At 35.4% G+C, this 17,651-nt stretch overlaps 1 protein-coding gene across 2 annotated transcripts; it reads right to left on the bottom strand.

The window, feature by feature from the left end:
* Positions 1 to 832: 832 nt before the first annotated feature.
* LOC115450390 (cytoplasmic dynein 2 intermediate chain 1) lies at positions 833 to 8,668 on the bottom strand. 2 transcript variants are annotated; one of them, XM_037443690.1, is made up of 12 exons: positions 8,172 to 8,668; positions 7,030 to 7,833; positions 6,399 to 6,627; positions 5,708 to 5,894; positions 4,621 to 5,556; positions 4,114 to 4,276; positions 3,397 to 3,552; positions 2,611 to 3,109; positions 2,379 to 2,511; positions 2,095 to 2,215; positions 1,847 to 2,008; positions 833 to 1,670 (listed from the first exon to the last, which is right to left on the bottom strand). In XM_037443690.1, exons 2-12 carry the CDS (start codon positions 7,819 to 7,821, stop codon positions 1,566 to 1,568), a joined length of 3,483 nt encoding a protein of 1,160 aa, XP_037299587.1. In that variant the 5' UTR covers positions 7,822 to 7,833; positions 8,172 to 8,668; the 3' UTR covers positions 833 to 1,565. The 2 variants fall into 2 exon arrangements, with proteins under 2 accessions (XP_037299587.1, XP_037299588.1); XM_037443691.1 differs by having other exon boundaries at positions 3,397 to 3,549.
* Between the last annotated feature and the right edge of the window lie 8,983 nt (positions 8,669 to 17,651).

The raw sequence follows: 17,651 nt of genomic DNA, 5'->3' as shown, positions 1-17,651 counted from the left end.
AGAAATAACTTTTTTTTTTAAATACTGTTAATTTTAATTCTCTGACCTTAATGGTATATTCTATTTCTCATACAAAAACTTGGCAATCCTATCTATCCTAATAGCGAAAAAAGAGTGCACTTGTTACGCTTCTACCTACCCATTCGAAGAACAAAAGCATGAAGGTGTGTGCATTAAAGGAATTGTGATGTTGAATTTATTATAATGAAGCCTCTATTACCATTTTCAAAACACCTGTTAAAACTTAAACAAGTTGCTGTATATACAAAAAGTATCGAAGCTGCCATCTATCGGCGAATAGAGTAAATGAGTACTATGAGAAAATTATTTATTATTTTTCTCACAAAATAAATATTAATGATTGTTTGTTTAGTAGTTGACCATCACCCGAACAACATTTATCTCTACAGTTAGAATTTTCCGTTGGGCGTTAGTGTTACCAAAGTCTGGAGACCCACAACAATCAATCCTCTATTAGTAATTATGAATGTAATTATATTATTATAGTAACAACTAGGTGTCTAGTCTTTTGTTTATTGGGCCATTAGCATAATAGAAATGTGCTTTATCACATTTTTAAATATCTTTTGCAATCTTATAACAAGACAGTTACAAAGCTGCTATATGAATCTATAATATAATAATATCAGCCCTGTATTATATACTGTCCCACTATTGGGCACGGGCCTCCCCTACTACTGAGAGGTATATTAAACTATACTAAGTATTAATAAAGTAAAACTGAAGTTTTTATTTGTTATAATTTATTGACTAAATATTATTTCAGTAATTAACAATACTTAAGGATAAAGAAAATTGTAAAATTGAGATCTTTAAGATTACAAGGTGCGACTGCGGTCGAAGTAATTAAATCCGTGGGTGCGGACTTTTCCGCCGTCATCACGTGCCTTCAACACGCCACGACCAGAAGATAATTTAGTCATTAATGCGGAGATGAAGCAATCACACAGGCCCGCTGGGTACCCACGTGGTCCCTTCATAAACAGCACTCCCCGCTTTCATAACAGGCCTATTCAATATTTTAAGAAACATTTTATAAAAATGCTCTCTAGACGCGATGAGCCCGAAACTAAATAGTCTGTGAAACATTTTTATCCAACTCATAGCCATTTTAAACTGAACTTAGCAATAGAAACTTGTAAATGAAGATGTTTTTATATTTAATGCGAAATTTAAAAAAACTTATTTATAAGCGCATGTGTTTTTTATTTTATTCTCAATGTTTACACTTTATAACAGATACCCTAAACAGTAGTTCTGATAGAAAATTGACACGTTCTCCTTTTTGTACGTAATTTTTTTTAGTACAATTTTTTTTTTGCCTATTTTTGCCCTCTAACTAAACAGGGATCTATTTAATGGGCGCTGTAATGAGTCCGGTATTTGGTTCTCTGGAATGTTTGAATACTAACCACTATTATATTATATGTGCGGTGTTCGATCATTCTATTCCTATATCTATAACTTCGAGGCGGTTTCTGTTCAAAATATAATATACCTAATGATTCCTTATTCAACAAAAAGATTTATAAAGTTTTGAGATTCTATAACAACTTAATATATTTTCTAAATAACTCCAAATTTTCTTTACTCCTTCGTTCGTCTGTGAACCTGTGTATTTGTACTTCATCGTCGCTGGTCAGTATCGCCTAAAACAGAGAATTAACGTCTTAGTAATCATGGCATTATTCCCTCTTGTCTTCTTTACCTTATCGAAATCATTGATATATATATATGTACTACATACTAGATATGGCATTCATTCATTGTGTTCGAACCAAGTGTATTGCTATCGGTACACCTGACTTCATTTTGTACATCTTACCATGACGTTATCTCCGGCCGCAACAACCCTCGCTCGCTCGCCACCCGTTCGCCCATAGATATCGCTCTGGGACAAGTCCCACGAGACGATCACGCCATCCCTCAGGACTGCGTATATGCAACACGGATTGACATGCGACCAGAGAAGTGACGTCACAAACATCTGAAAATACATGAAACAAAAAAGGTCTCATGCTTTTTATGCACCAAACTTATATTTTCTTTCCTTTTCTATATGCAATATTATACCTTTGAAGCACCTTTCGTTTCCATCGTCTGCGTCTCACTGCTTACAGAAACGCTACCAACAAATCTGCCTTTGACATCTAAATGGTATTTTTCTGTAGTCTCCCTCGCTGGAGGCACGTTTCTATAAAAAATCATTTAAAATGTAAAAACGACATCAAATATTATTTACGTTGCTCTACTATAAGTATATACAAGTTTTAAATACTAATAAGATAAATTACGCAGTTATTTTTGCAGCACGATCCAGTTTTCAATAACCTACCATGTATGCTTCTTTTTCTTACCTGCAGTCAAGCGTATGCAGGACTTTCTTCTCGAGTAAAGAGCACAGATTTACAGCACCAACATCGGTGGCCGCCAAGAAATGTGGTAGACCGTGCGGCGACACTTGAAGGCTCGTCACTGACGACACCTCATCTGGTGGAAAGCTGATTTTGTAATTCTCTCATCCATGACCGGATCTAGCTCATCACAAACTTGGTAACAATAGTTGAGGTATAAAATACTAATACTTACTGGCAACAGAAAACCTTTGCACTTTAAAAACTCCAAAATATCTTTTACAGCACAGAACCTCGCCGCAGTTTTTTGCAACTAAAATGTTTTCCACCTCCTCTACTGTCATTATTTTCAAATCGTTGCATATTAAACCACTATTGAAAACATTTTGTACTGGCAACATTTTATTGTCTATTCTGTTCCTGGCGCTGGTAGCTCTCGACGACCTGCCAACGCCAAAATTAATGGCCGCAGATTTTTGCCGCGCATTTTTGGATACACTCTTTTCATATTTCTTGTTCATCAATCTCTTTTTAGCGGAATTTAGACTAAAACATTCCATTTTAGCTCTATTATCTGCGAAAGAGTTGTCAATATGTTCATTCAAATGTATTGTTTGTGATTTCTCCAACTTCATTTTGGACCAGTAAGCTTTTCCTAGGTCTGTATTCGTTGAGGTCTTCTCCTGTACTATGGTCCACATCATGAGAACACCAGTGCTTTGTAGAGAAACAACCTGCGAAGGATATAAGAAAATTTAACCAAAAAGATAATAAGTATATTTAGAAATGATCATAATTTAGCTTAATAGCAAACTAAGGAATGCGATGCCGATATTATTTTTGAGTTAATTCTAAAGATTCCTTTGTTTCTTGAATCCAAATTATGTAAAGCAAAATGACAAAAATTATAAACATGTATACTATTCTTTACATTTTGTGGTCAAGACGTCATGCCCAAATATAGATTTTGAGGCCAATTAATGACCTTGCAAATAAATTTAAAATTATTAAAAATAATTACCTGGCCCACAATCCGTCTCTTTCCATCCAACGTGATCGATTTAGGCGACGTGAACTCTAGGCCGACTATCTTGTCCGATACCTCACCTGTGCTCATTACTTGTGCACTGCTTGTGTATGCGCAAGCTTGTAACGGGCAATGTAGTATGTCGAACTGCTAAAATAAACTGGAATTGTCTAGTCTGACATTGAACAATAGGTGAATATTGAAAACATAAAAATTAAAAATGCTCAATTTGTTATCTGAAAATTATCCATTACTAAGTTCTATGCGTGTGTACGTCCGGCTAGCGTCTGTTTTTTTTTTATTATTTGATACATGCACGTCAAAGTAACTCCACTGCACCTGATGGTAAGTGGAATACAATAAAATTTCGACTGGCGAGAGATAATTAACCCTCGGCAGTCAACACAATTATGCTGGCTTCTTGAAACCGGATATACACAGGCTGATCTCGATACACTTACGTGGGGCACTATGGCGGGTTTTAACACCTTGTGTACGGTGGTCGCTATCCGGGCGTATATATAAATATATCCTACCACTAGCAAATTCCGTGCTCTGTTATATTGCGAAAGGACATACCAACAAAAACAATATTTGCAATTTCGTTATAATATAAATCCTTTTCTATCATTATAATCGAATCATCAGGCCAGTTGAATCAATAAAGTCTGCAGAGTATAAATACGTATATAAATTTGCAAATATAAATACCTGTTCATTCTTCACGTCACTATTCTTTAGATTCCATTCTCGATCCTTCTCAATCTCCGTAAGATTTTCCAGATTCACGTCTGTCAGTTTGTTTGATTCCGCTTCTTCATTAGTATTAGGAATGTAAGACGGCTCTTCCGACATGTCCCACAAATGTATCGTTCTGCGAAATATTAATGGGGTTTTAGCTTTCTTGTTAAATCGTACGTCGAACGTAAGTAATCCAAGACCAATGTAATCCTGATAATCCTAAATCTCAATAAGAGCCTATTAATGACTGGTCTGTAATCCTCTTAAGGATCATTAGGTGATAATGCCTGATAATTTATATATAGGTAAGTACAAAATATCATAGATAATAAAATTAAATAATAGATTTGTAAATTGCATAGAAAACATTTTACTAACAATTATTTTAAAACTCTAATAAGCCTACATTATTATCCCCAAAATAGGCAAATGTGCATATTTAAACTATATTCATAAGTAGATTTAAAAAATACAGACCCATCTTTCAAGCCGGCCACGACGATGCCTTCAGTGCTGCCTCTAAATCTCCCAATCACAACACTATCGACAGATATCAACATCTTCGTCGGTTCTCGTCTGACGACACTCGCATCCCAAAGACACATCAAACATTTATTTATTGAATTCTGTTTATGTACTGTCATAATGAGGTTGGTTTTACTCTCAGAAAAAAACAATAAACTAATTGTTGTCTGTTTTAAAAAAACATAATTTTCGTCCGATATACTTTTTATATTCAATGACGTATATCCTTTACTAAACGGCAGTTTAGTCTTTATTAGGTCCAGGTCAGCCTTACTAGTATTTAAACTTAACATATTACTGACTCTACTTTCTATCTTCTTCAAGAATCTCCCGAGCTTATAAGAGTCGTATTGTTTGTTCTTTATTGCCGCTTTATATTTTTCATAGGACAACATTTCGCTCGAGCCGACGCCGTCTCTCTGTTCTAAATATATCCTCAATGGATTTCGTTTGTAGTTTTCATTATTTTGTACTTCATTGTCAATGTCTGGTTTTTCATGTTTTTGTGTCAAAAATGAGAATTTCGTCAAATAATCTACCGTGACCACACTATATTTTCTCTCTTTTCTCTCATAATTTAAATATACGTCGCTGTTTGAAAATTTTACAGGATTTTGAGTCCACTTATGGACGCGCATTATTTCATCAGTTTGTACCTCTTCAGCGATTCCATCATCAAAAGTCTGAACGCCAGTTTGCAAATAGTTTTCTCTTCCGAACGCAATCATAAACGAATCATATGATATTGGTTTCATTTCGAAGAGAGAGTAGGTCATTTCGTGTAGGGAAATCATACCGAGCAAATCTTCAGCCCGTTTTTTTAAACGTTCGAAAATGCGACGCTTTCTTTTGGCCTCCTTTGATTTCTTGAAATCTATGAACAGAGGTCTGAAAACAACGGGGATATAATATTAATGATCATAAAATTTGGAATTCAGTATTAAGGTTGTAGTACATCTCTTTCAAAAATATGTTTTTTTTCATATAAGACGAAACAAACATAAAATGTATCTCAATTTCAAACTTCTAGAGAACGTACCGCTCCAGCACGTCGACGTGCACAGTCTTCAGACTAGACACAGCACTCGAGCTGCTCATCTCTTGGAACCCCTCGTCTGGGAGCGACACCTTCTTGTTGCCGCCGTCTTCCGTATCTTCATCTTCCATGATATTCTCCATTATTGGTGGCTTAGACTTTGCCGAACGGTCTCGTAAATCGTAACTACCTAGTGAAAACACAAAACTTTAAAAATGCGTAGGTGACAATATTTTTTTTATAATATACTACTCAATGACACGCTCGGTATTTAACTTAGTGACTTGTTAGATACTTATCAAGAATAAGAAGGTAGTTGGTAGTCCTTCAACTCCAAAACGAAACATTCATTACAGATTATCTACCTACTAGCTTTGTTCGTATAATATCATTGACATTATTACGAAAATCATTAAAAAAATCATTTCAATAGGTATATTATCGAACACTGACCCGGGGATCGAGTATACTCATAATATATGAACAGTCTCCCAATCCCGTAATGTGATAACTACAATACTAATGCATTTCTCAAAACTACGAAATGCATAATATTATGTACAATATGCTTACACCTATCTTAGCATCGACTCCAAAGTCTCATCAGTTGAGCATGAACATTGATTCTAGACTGAATGAGACAAACAAATGAGGAAAAAATAACTCAAACCAGAATTTAAATAATAAGACTTACCGGAATCCAGCATCCTTTCCTCATCTCGTACCTCTTTCACACTATCTATGTGAGCATCATTATGGGCTTCTTCGTGGTCGTCACTCTCTACATTTTGCTCACTAGACTCCGTGCCGTGTGACGACTTATCATCAATACTTTCGCTGTGATACGATTCGAAATCAGATTCATAACTTTCAAAATCGTCTTCATAGCTGACTTCCTCTTCACTTGGCACGTTATTTTTATTCTGGAAGAAATTTTCTCAGTTAATAAAATAACATACTATGGACATAATATAACTAGACTGGCTACTTTCTTTAATCTAAAGGTAAATGCCACAACTGCAAACGATGTTCAAAAAATTATTCGTAAACAAATCTAAAAGTATGAAATGAATGGGAAGGTATACGACGAATGTACTACTTAAATACATCCACTGAGGTCGTGATGTGTCCAGTAAATAATACCCTTCAAAACACTCTTCCACTGGCGATATGAAAAGGAACAGTGCGCGAATCTGTACCGCGCGTACAGCGACAAGCAAAACAGGTAGGTACACATAAAAACACATGGATTTGTATAATATGCCTACAAAATTTACAGACCCGTCTTCCTGTTTCATATGACATAACAGTTACTAAATACTTACCTTTTTTTCTCCCTCTTCTAAATCAACAAAAAATGCTTTTGGCTGAGCTGTTAATTTTCGAGACAAATTCATCATGCCCTCATTGTTGTCCACCGCGTCAGGTGTTAACATTTTTACCTCATCCTCCTCCAATGTTCGAGTTTTAGTTCTTTGTCTCTCAAATACTAAATCTACGTTTTTTTGTGCACTCTGCTTGCTTTTAATTTTGTCCAAGGCTTCGCTGATTGATCTATTAGGTTTCTCGCGTTCCACCTTTTTTATACTTACTTTAGGACTAGGAGGCTCATCTTCTAAATTCAATTTTCTTTTCACAATCGGAGAGCTGACTGTTACGTTTGAAAAAGGTAAATTCCTTCTTGGGGTTTCCCGGGTAGTACGTGGTGTTGCTTTTGCCTCGACTTTTGTTGTTAAGCGTGGCGTGGCCTTGGCTTCAACTTTTGTGGGCTTACGTGGAGTTGCCTTAGCCTCTACTTTTTTAAGTCTAGCATCAGATCTACTGGCTACACTAACGGACGATGATGAAGATTTGAGCAAATCTCTCATTGGGGATCCGTCGCTAGACTTGTACGAAGCATTTACTAACTTTTTAGGAGCTTTTGCACCTGATACTACGTTCTTATTCCTTTGTCCGTAAATATCTGCCGTAGATGACTTTTGCATGTAACTTCGTGGAGTAGTAACATTGTGCGATATTTTTTTAAGTTTTTCATCTTGCGAGTTTTTTGTGGAGATTTCCGCGTCCCTAGATTTTTCTTTCCTCGATTTTTCGCTCGTTTTCTTTAAAGTTTGCATTTTGTCTTAAACCTGGTAATTGTTTAAAATATATATTAAGTCGAACTCATGACATAGACAGTACTTTCTTAAATAAATTTTAACTCAAAACATTGCGTTTCTAAAAATCCTTTGCGGAATAAATAAATATAGCCTATAAAACACAGAAATAGCTTATGATTAGTGAAAATATTATAATAATTGGGTTATTATAAATACAGTAAAACTGGCTTCATACGATTATGCTTACTAATATTATGAAACGCAAATACCTTAGCCCGCATAATACATGTTCCCACTAAGACGTGTTTTAGCTGGGTCACTGGGAAATCGTTTTAAGTAGATTTTACTACATAAAATGACTTATTTACCTCTAAATTTTACTCCCAACTATATTAATAGGTAGGTAAAGAGATTTAGTATGTCTGTTTGTGATGGGTCTATTAATTCCTTCATGCTTCCTAGAGAGCATATAGTTTAATAACATTAAATTTAGCAGGAACTTAGGATTTTATGTACAGCAATAAATGCATCACATTCATACTCATCGCTGTTGATCACACAAATAAAATAACAGTATTAAACTTCTAAATTCCCTACCAGTTCCTAAAAATACACCAGCACATTAAAACATTATAGTCTAAACACTGAATTTCATTATAAAAAGAGTACATTTCACTGAATATTATTTAGCAATGAGAATTAAATATAATTAAACAAAATCTAGTGCACACTGTTAGATAAAATTACATCTGTATGCTTCGATAATATAACTACTATACTTAAATTATACAAGTATAAAATAACATTTAATTTGTATGTAGTATTACGCTGTTTGCGAGGTTGATATGTATTCGGTAGTCATGGAGACGGATGTCAAATGTCAATAAGCCCGCCTGAGAAGCCCGCCCCCTGATGTTCGGCCGTCACGTCAACACCCTGATCTATGACACACACCAAAGCATTATGGTCAAAGAGCCTACTTCTATCTATACTTTTTTTCTTTGAATGACCAATCGTACTTGGCTTTGGCCTGATGGTAAACGATACGACCGCACATAAACTGTAGAAATACCAACACCTTGAATTAAAAAGTATTGTTTGGTATCTCAGAGCGCTCGCCATCCTGAGATGAGATAAAAATAATAATAATAATATCAGCCCTGTATTATATACTGTCCCACTGTTGGGCACGGGCCTCCTCTACTACTGAGAGGGTAGATAGGCCTTAGTCCACCACGCTGGCCTAGTGCGGATTGGTAGACTTCACACACCCTCGAAAATTCCTAATAGAGAATTTCTAAGATATGCAGGCTTCCTCACGAGAGAGATATTATGTCTTATTATGTCCAGTAGTTACACTGGCTAAAATGTCCTTCAAACCGAAACATAACCGTAACTACACACTGCTGCTTGGTGGCAGAAATAGACGCTGAGGTATTACTTACCCAGATGGACTCCTACATATGAGAGACCTACCACCAGTATTATCAGCTCATTAGATAATACTGGTGGTAGGTCTACCGCTTGCCTTACTATTAACTAGCACTACTAATTGCTGACTATCAGATATTGGTAATTGCACAGACCAATTAAAATTAAGATTAAAACAAAGATAATTTGATTGCCAATGCCATGGTATAATATTGCTTCCTATAATCGGTTCATGAATGGTTATTGCCTAGCTTTGATGTTAAATGTTTTTATTGCTTATAAAACGCCCGACTTCATACTATTTAAAACGTTATTAAGCTTACTTACTGCAAATAAAAAATAGAATACCTGCGCAAATTCCAAGTCATAAAATGTGCATTGTGATTTTGGAGGATCGTGCTATAAAAAAGAATTACGGAGACCTTGTAAATCTCTATTTAAAACTTACCTGCAGTTTATATTGAAACCATAAAATGGACTAACACGGTAAATATATAAGTATACTTTGATGTAGGCACCGAACAAAATTAGTTGACCGGTTCCACACATTGATTTATGGCGGCCGAAGACAAAAGCCTGCAAATGAAAAGAACTCGCAAAACAATTCTCGGAAATATTAGGACTATAAACGTTTATATTGAGAAAGGATTAAATATTTATTTTACCTGTAATTACCTTGTTACTGCCTATTGTTACATTTTTTTGGTTCGGTGATTAGGAGATATTGTAGATATTAAAAAAAATATTTAAAAGGCCATTTATTCACCGCCGACCTTAAAAAATCACAATGCAAATTGTATTGACTTGAAAATCACAATTATTATGTTTAAGTCTGAATATTTTATTCTTAATGAAATTTTCTACATCACATGCATAAAATTTTGCTATAAGTAATAATTAAAAATTTGTTAATAGCGGACCGGCCTAAGCTTGATTTTTTACATTATTCTATACTGAATGGTTAATAATACGAAAATGAAACACTCCTGCGAAAACTGCATAAAAATTGGTTAAAAAATGAGCGAGTAATTGATATTTAAAATATTGTAATGTGCAGAAGTGGGCGCGATGTGGGGATATCGCTTCATCTCTTTTTTTCGCACGCGTCGTAATTCCCGATGACGTCACATGTGGGTATTTCGTCTCTTTTTCTTTTTCTTGTTAATTACCCCTTCCGCCGAAATTCAAAGACTTGTAACTTGTTGATTTTTTACCGGATTTTAATAATTCCTTCTGTGTTATAATTTATATTATGTAAATATTTGATAATAGTAAAAAACAAAAATGAGTCCGGTACCCTATTCAGTAGGTGCATTCATTTGAACTTAGACAATAGGTACAATTATATACTTATCTTGATATAACATAACTGACATGCCTTTGACCCTATATGTATTCAAAACAACAGTTTATAAAAATAAATATCCTGAGGTTCTGACTCAACACTCCGGTCAAATCGTTGGACATAACCAGATTAAATTTTGTTCCAATCTTTCCAATATGATAAAGAAATACCTAAGGACCCTTAGGAGTCAACTCTTAAAATATAGTTATGATGGACATTATCGATACATTTTCAATATTTTTGCCAGAAACTGTAACTGCCAATATAGCACCGAAGTTCAAATTTTTGCCCAGTAACCTCAGTGGATGTGGAGCGATCGTTTTCCAGTAATAAAAATATTTTGAATGATTGAAGACACAACCTTGTTATTGAACATTTAGAACAATACTTCATTATTTACGTTTACAAAAATATAAAATAATTTTACTATACCTATTATCCGTCTTACTTTTAAACCCAAATTACCTGTTAAAAATAAACTTTAAAAGTATGATTTAATTTAAACTTTTTCTTTATACAAAACGAAATGCTATTGAAAACAAGTGTTATTTATACTAATTATACATGAACTTTATATCTTATAGTTATTATCAAACATTACTTATACCTTTTTTATTTTTTATTTATTTTATTTATACCTATTACCATGTATCAATGGATACTTCATTACTTGATACTTGATACTACTTGGTACTACTTGGTGACTTGATACTACGTGGCTTATATGATTTTAACAAAAAAAAATTAAACTTCGTATTATTTTTTTGTTCCTAAAATGTATCATTTAATGTTGCATATTCTGCCAGTTTTCGCCCATATATCATGTATTTTTCATGCAAATTTGTACGCATATATCAAGCTTTTTATGTTACATAATATAATGCGGTCCCTAGTAATGACTACGTTAGCTACGGATTTATATTATTTTTCAATCCATTTTTCTATTCTCTTTGCAAAATTTTATTAGTATAAAATGAACCAAATAAGACACTCGACAATGTGCCCTATTCTATTAAATTGTCACAACTAGTTTAGAACGACAGTATTGTGTTAAGATATAATACACATACGCTAACGACATACACTAACGCAAAACTATAAAATGTATGTGATATCAATCATACCGTTAAATTTCATAAAGTTTTAAACGACGTAGGTAGGCACCTAATAACCTATCGTCGCCCTTACAAGAAATTACTTTAAAAATTAACGACATAGCGCTGTTTTTTATATTCATAGCTAAGTTACAAAGATTATTTTGGTATTTAAGTGATCATTACTATTTTTGACAAAATATCGTTAAGGAACACAGTAATAAATATACGTGCATTACTTCTCAAAGATCACATTAGTGATGAGACGTATGCGCGTGCTGACATGAATTATATTGTGGCCCTGAAAAGGGCCTTTTTTGTTGTTGGCGCGTACACACACAACATGATACCTATCAGAACTAACTATCTATCCGACTCGGCGCTGCTTATTGTATTCGAACCTACTAGCTCATGGGCAGACTCGAGTCGGCGTTATCAGCGACACCGAACTTTTGGGCTCGCGGTTTACGCACTTTTAACCCAAACATTTAAGCGACCATATTGAGGGTACCCCCTGTGTGGTACGGACCTCGGCTCAGTATAGTCACTGGGAGAGGACAAAGACATCATCGATTAAGGGAGGATTGTCATAAGTTAATGGTCTTCATCGGCTCGCGGACCGGTGCAATCGGGGCAGCGGGGAACGCGGGTAGGTCCTCGTCGTACGGAATTACGGTATTGTGCAGTGTGAAAGTTTTAATAACTCGTTCTTACGTTTTAAAAACTTATTTAAACAATCTTTAAACGCTTAAATCGATCGAGCGATATACTATGGAGCGGAGGCGACGACGCGTAAGTTATCAGCCTAATACACGTATAAATTCTAATCTTTTGCGAATGTACATACATTGATCTTAACCGGAATCTTTAATCTAATTAATAAGACGGCCACCATTAGGACCTGAGTTGCGATCAGTGCGCACGAGCCTATAACTGGAGAGATTGAGATTACACTGGATTGTTTGAGAACAGCATCCTAACTCCATCGACGTCCATCTGATTTATATAACGTGCAAAAAATGAGAAAGCTCGACACGGTGACCACCGACACCATTGATAATGAAGAACCCCTCTGAGGGAGTTAGTTTTGTTCTAAGTGGGACAGATTTGTCGGGAGTCATTTAAGATAACAAAAAATTAAAGCCATGAAATTCGCAGAAAACGGGAAAATTTAGAACAATAGTTTCTTGCATGATTTTATCATCTAAATGGCTTATTAGACTGAGTGGGTGGTTGGGATCGGCTATGAGGGCGGAGTAATCTGTCAAGTTTGGAGATATAATATCCGAAATATCGTTGGAAAAATGAGCTAGTGGTGGATTACCTGCGTAAGCCGCGGGTGCCAGCGCCAACTGCGGGGGTCTGAGTTGAGATATGGTAGCATCTATCTTCGAAGAGGTACTTACCTGTGATGGGAATAGGAGCAGGAAATGTTGAGGGAATTGTGAATGTGGCCTGGGCGGGAGTGACTCCGCTGGGGGCTGAGCTAGAGGTAATAATGGATACTACGGTATGTTTGTCGGGGCCAAGGGAAGAGTGGAGTCGACCTTTGGGTCCGAATTCGGTTTGCTAAACTTTGATTTAGGAAACATAAAATGAAAGATATACTTAGAACTCAAGAAGTTTAAAAGGGCTTGGTGGTCTGCTGTTGTCGCAGCCTCCAAAGACAGAAACTGGTGTACATCATTCCACTCGTTCTGTATGACTTTAATCTTTAGAACATCTAATTGACGGTAGAATTCCGACCATGACATGGGTCTAAAGTTCCGAAGAATGACCAATGGGGGAGTTTTTTCTCCTTCACTATCCTCGAAAGACATATGAAACATGGACATTGAAGTAAAGCTGTATCGATTAGAAGCAGAAGAAGCAGTATTTGTAGTCTCCAAGACTCGTGCGCCACGAATTAGCGCTGAATCGGGTGACCGAATCATTTGGAGTGTTGCCTCCTCCTGAGGCCAACTCTAACGTAATAAAATTCAGGAGCCGCGAGTGAGTTCGTAACCCGGTGCGTTCCGCCTGGGAAAGAACTCACAAGAAACCAGGCGGCGATCGCACAAACATACGATCGCGGACCGCGAAACGCGTTGAAAAGAAAAACTATGATCCCGGTGGAAGAGCCCGGGAGTGAGTGTGCGTCTGGCCCTCCTCGCTGGGTATAAGGGAGGGGGGGTGTACCTACTTAAATAAGGTGTGCCCTAAACTTATTATCTTAATGTGCGAAGGGTTCCTAACAGTCCGTGAATCGTAAACGATATTGGTCCGGAGACCGCACGCTCAACCGATACACGGGATGGATGAAGGGAAAAGGGTAAGGTATCAGGAGGGAGATATGCGGGAGAAACCGCGGGATGTCTCCACGGGCTTCCTTGTCCGCACCCTTCCGGCTTCGCTTCAGCCCTGAAGGGGCGCAGCGCGGGCCGGGTCACCGCTAGCTCGGCTTGTTAGCACCGCGAGGTTGACCACCGAGCTATCGCCCTGAAGGAGCCAGCTTACGAAACAATAATGGGCAAAAACCTGTCCTGAAATGGATGCGGTAGTGACAGAGTGAGCTTCCAAATAAAATTCGGTTGGCCTGACTTGCAACGTGGGATCTGCGATCGGACCGGAGCAGGTGCGTCGTAACGAACACGTGTGCCGCAGTAGATGCTACGTCAACAATACACGCGTACTGCGCAAAAGCTCGGAGCAGAATGATTTAAAAAATGTACGTTAAAACATCGTTAGGCACCGTAATTCGACAATAGAATAAGAATAAGCTCATAAAATAATAGTAATAACGAGAGCGAGAAAACGTTAGGCCAAATTGTTAATGTATGAGTAGGACAAAATATGAGACCCTGCTCTCTATGGGTGTCTCATTTTATAATCTGTATTACGTAGTATTACTTACTCTATGTAACCCGGTGCTGCCAACCGTATTATTTAAATTCGTATTCATACTTATTCAATTTTGATACGATGTACAATCGCTAATTCGAAATCGTGTACAAATATATTATGACATTTAGAAATTTTGTAATGTTCATAGCAAAAAAAAGCACTTTTCCTTATAAAAAGTCAATATAAAAACTACTTACAAATTTGAACGAGCCATTTCTTATGTGTATTTTTATGGACGCATCCAATCAATTTAAGTATAATATGATACAATATAATAAATGATTTTGAAATATGAAAAACAATTATGTAGGCCGCCCCGTGACCATAAAGACTGCAAATCTTCGAAACGTCGTTTTGGAAGAAAATTATAACGTAAAAACTGCGATAAAGTCCAAAAATAATTTCATTTTTATATATTACATCGCGCAAACATAAGAAAATATTAAATTGCTGTTGTTTTATTGAAATTTCAATGCGTACCAATTATTCTTTTTTTTTTATTGTAATATTCTTGGTAAAATAATATTTTTCCTGGTTTATAGAATGAAAAACTGAATTGTATTTTGCCATCAGAATTCAGAAATATTATAGTCTGGATATTGGTGACAAATAAACACAAATAAGTTCATAGTGTCAGAATAGTTTAACTAATAAAACCCGTAAATTTCTATAATAAGCGTAGCTTATGAATTTAAGAACATTCTATATTGAATAAGTTATATTGAGGTGCAGTATGGGTAAATTCCTGTTAAATTGGCTGCAAAAGCCGTAGTGAACGAAATCAACCAAATATAACCTTTCATTGGCGAGTATAGTTATTTTGTCTTGTACAGTAAATAACTTAAAGTATTTTAACTAGACATTCATCTATGTATAACATTCTTATACAATAAAATTTGAATATTTAATCTCAAATAATATATTTGTACATTTCTTATTTTAGATTGAACGGAAATTAAACATATACAAATACTTACTTCTAAATGGGAATCTATACAGATTTCGTAATGGGTATTAAGTTATTATCTAATATATCAGTATTTTTTTGTAAAGTGTTTCTTATCAATTCCTTGTAATATTGTGATATTATTGTATAAAAAACTGTATACTTACCCCCTTATTCATAGACGTTTTTTATCTAACGACCGAGTAAGGCTGTGATAACAAGTCTGTTTCTCAGTGCTGATGGCATGGCAGTCTTCGCAGTGCGTAGACGTAGGGCCGTTGTGATTGGCTAATATTGAAATACAACAATAATAACCAATCACAACGGCCCTATGTCTATTTCTCAGTGCCGTTGGGCACTGAGAAACAGGCTTGTTATCACAGCTTTACTCCGTTCTTAGATAAAAACGTTTATGAATAAGGGGTTTACAGTTTTATAATTGATGTTTAAATTGTTGTCTATCTCTTACTTTTACACGCAGCATCATGACTTATGATACTTGGTGATATCATAGTTTGCTATAGGGTATTACACTCTTTTTGAACAGTGTCTCAAATTAATCTTAAGGTGATAAAATACCACTAGAAATTTTATAAAAAATATATTTAATGAACAAGTGCCATTAAAATGCATTTAAATATTACATTTTAAATTTTCCCGCGTAAATAAACGAAAACGCTAGGGGCCACGTTGCTGACGTCATCTCGACAGTAAACATCAAGTAACAACGCTGTGCATTGAGAAAGAGTAAATTATTACAATTAATATGAGCTGTTAGGTGACAAATTGTATCAAAATATTAACCTAAAACTGCGTAATTAACTATAGTGTCATTAATTTGATGGATGCCCCACAAATTCCGCTATGGGGAAAGTTTTAACGTGTTAATAAAAATAAAGGGAGGAACGCGTCGCGATATACGCGTTACGTCGCGAATGAGGTCTTTATTTGGTATAATTAAAATATACATAAACAATACCCGTTTTTTATTATTGGTCCATTAAAACGAATAAGTACCTCATTATCGTAAATAACAAAAACCTTTGTAAGTATACTTTGATCTACCTACATCGGAGTAAGTGACTACCAGACAATATGAGTTTACGGGTTGCCACATTGAATTAAGTACTTATAGCGACTGAAGACAAAAGTCAATTTAAGTGGAAAGAACGCGCAAATCAATTCTCGGAAGTATTAGGACTGTAAGCGTTTATGAAGAGAAGGCAGGTAGAGGAAGGATTAAATATTTATGTTAGCAATAAGTACCTTTTTTAATGTCTATTGTTATTATTCTTTCGTTCGGTAAATAGGAGATACTGTAATTGTTTAAATAAGTAATTAAGTACTTATTTAAAAGGCCATTAAGGTCTTTGTTCACCATCGACCTTCAAAAATCACAATGCATATTGTATGGCTTTAAATCATTATTACTACGTGTAAGTCTATGGTATTTAAACATAAATATTTTATTACTAATTAAATTTCCTATATCACTTGCAAAAATATAATTTAAAATAAAATTTTCTATAGGTATTTACAGTAGGTAGCCTACATTAATTTTACCATAGATAGGTAATAGATACTTCCAAAAATATACCTAGGTACCAATAACCGATATTCCTTTGCCCCATTATGTATGGATAATGGAACACTGACTCAGCACTCCTCGCTCAGATCCTTGGACCTAGAAAGTTTAAATTTCGCTTTTCGTGCAAGTTTCATTCCGTTTGTTTGACACCTATTCCTAAATTTTTTCTATTCAAAATTCGACAAAGGGGACTTATTTATTTTCGAGAAGTTGGGTAACAATGTCGCTAATTTTATTTATATACTCGGTTTGTCAGGTTTGGGTACACTATTTGATACTTGCGTTTGTCTCCCACCCACCTATCCTTATTACCTATCAGATAACGAAGATTAAAATGTTATACTTAACGAACACATTATGTACATACTCATCCCCGAAGTATGCCATGCCTTTATCTTAGGATAACTTATAAACTCAATGCCAATTAGGGATAATTATACCCTGGGTTTTTAAATAGGTACTTTATCTTAAGCAATTCATAGTTGCACTGGTTCACAAATGCGTAAAAATTAAAAGTTGCTCTTATTCTATACCTGTAGGATTATTAAATGAAAAAGCATG

This window comes from Manduca sexta, chromosome 26 (assembly GCF_014839805.1).
Source record: "Manduca sexta isolate Smith_Timp_Sample1 chromosome 26, JHU_Msex_v1.0, whole genome shotgun sequence".
Classification (NCBI taxonomy): Eukaryota; Metazoa; Arthropoda; class Insecta; order Lepidoptera; family Sphingidae; genus Manduca; species Manduca sexta.
The sequence above is the reverse complement of the archived record's forward strand: the minus strand, read 5'-3'. Positions and strand labels throughout refer to the sequence as shown.

Excerpts from the sequence above, each read along its gene's own strand:
- LOC115450390 (XM_037443690.1), bottom strand. The coding sequence starts at position 7,821 with ATGCAAACTTTAAAGAAAACGAGCGAAAAATCGAGGAAAGAAAAATCT. Across the intron at positions 5,557-5,707 it reads CACGTCGACGTGCTGGAGCG|ACCTCTGTTCATAGATTTCA; the intron begins GTACGTTCTCTA and ends CGTTGTTTTCAG. Across the intron at positions 4,277-4,620 it reads GTGGCCGGCTTGAAAGATGG|AACGATACATTTGTGGGACA; the intron begins GTCTGTATTTTT and ends AATATTTCGCAG.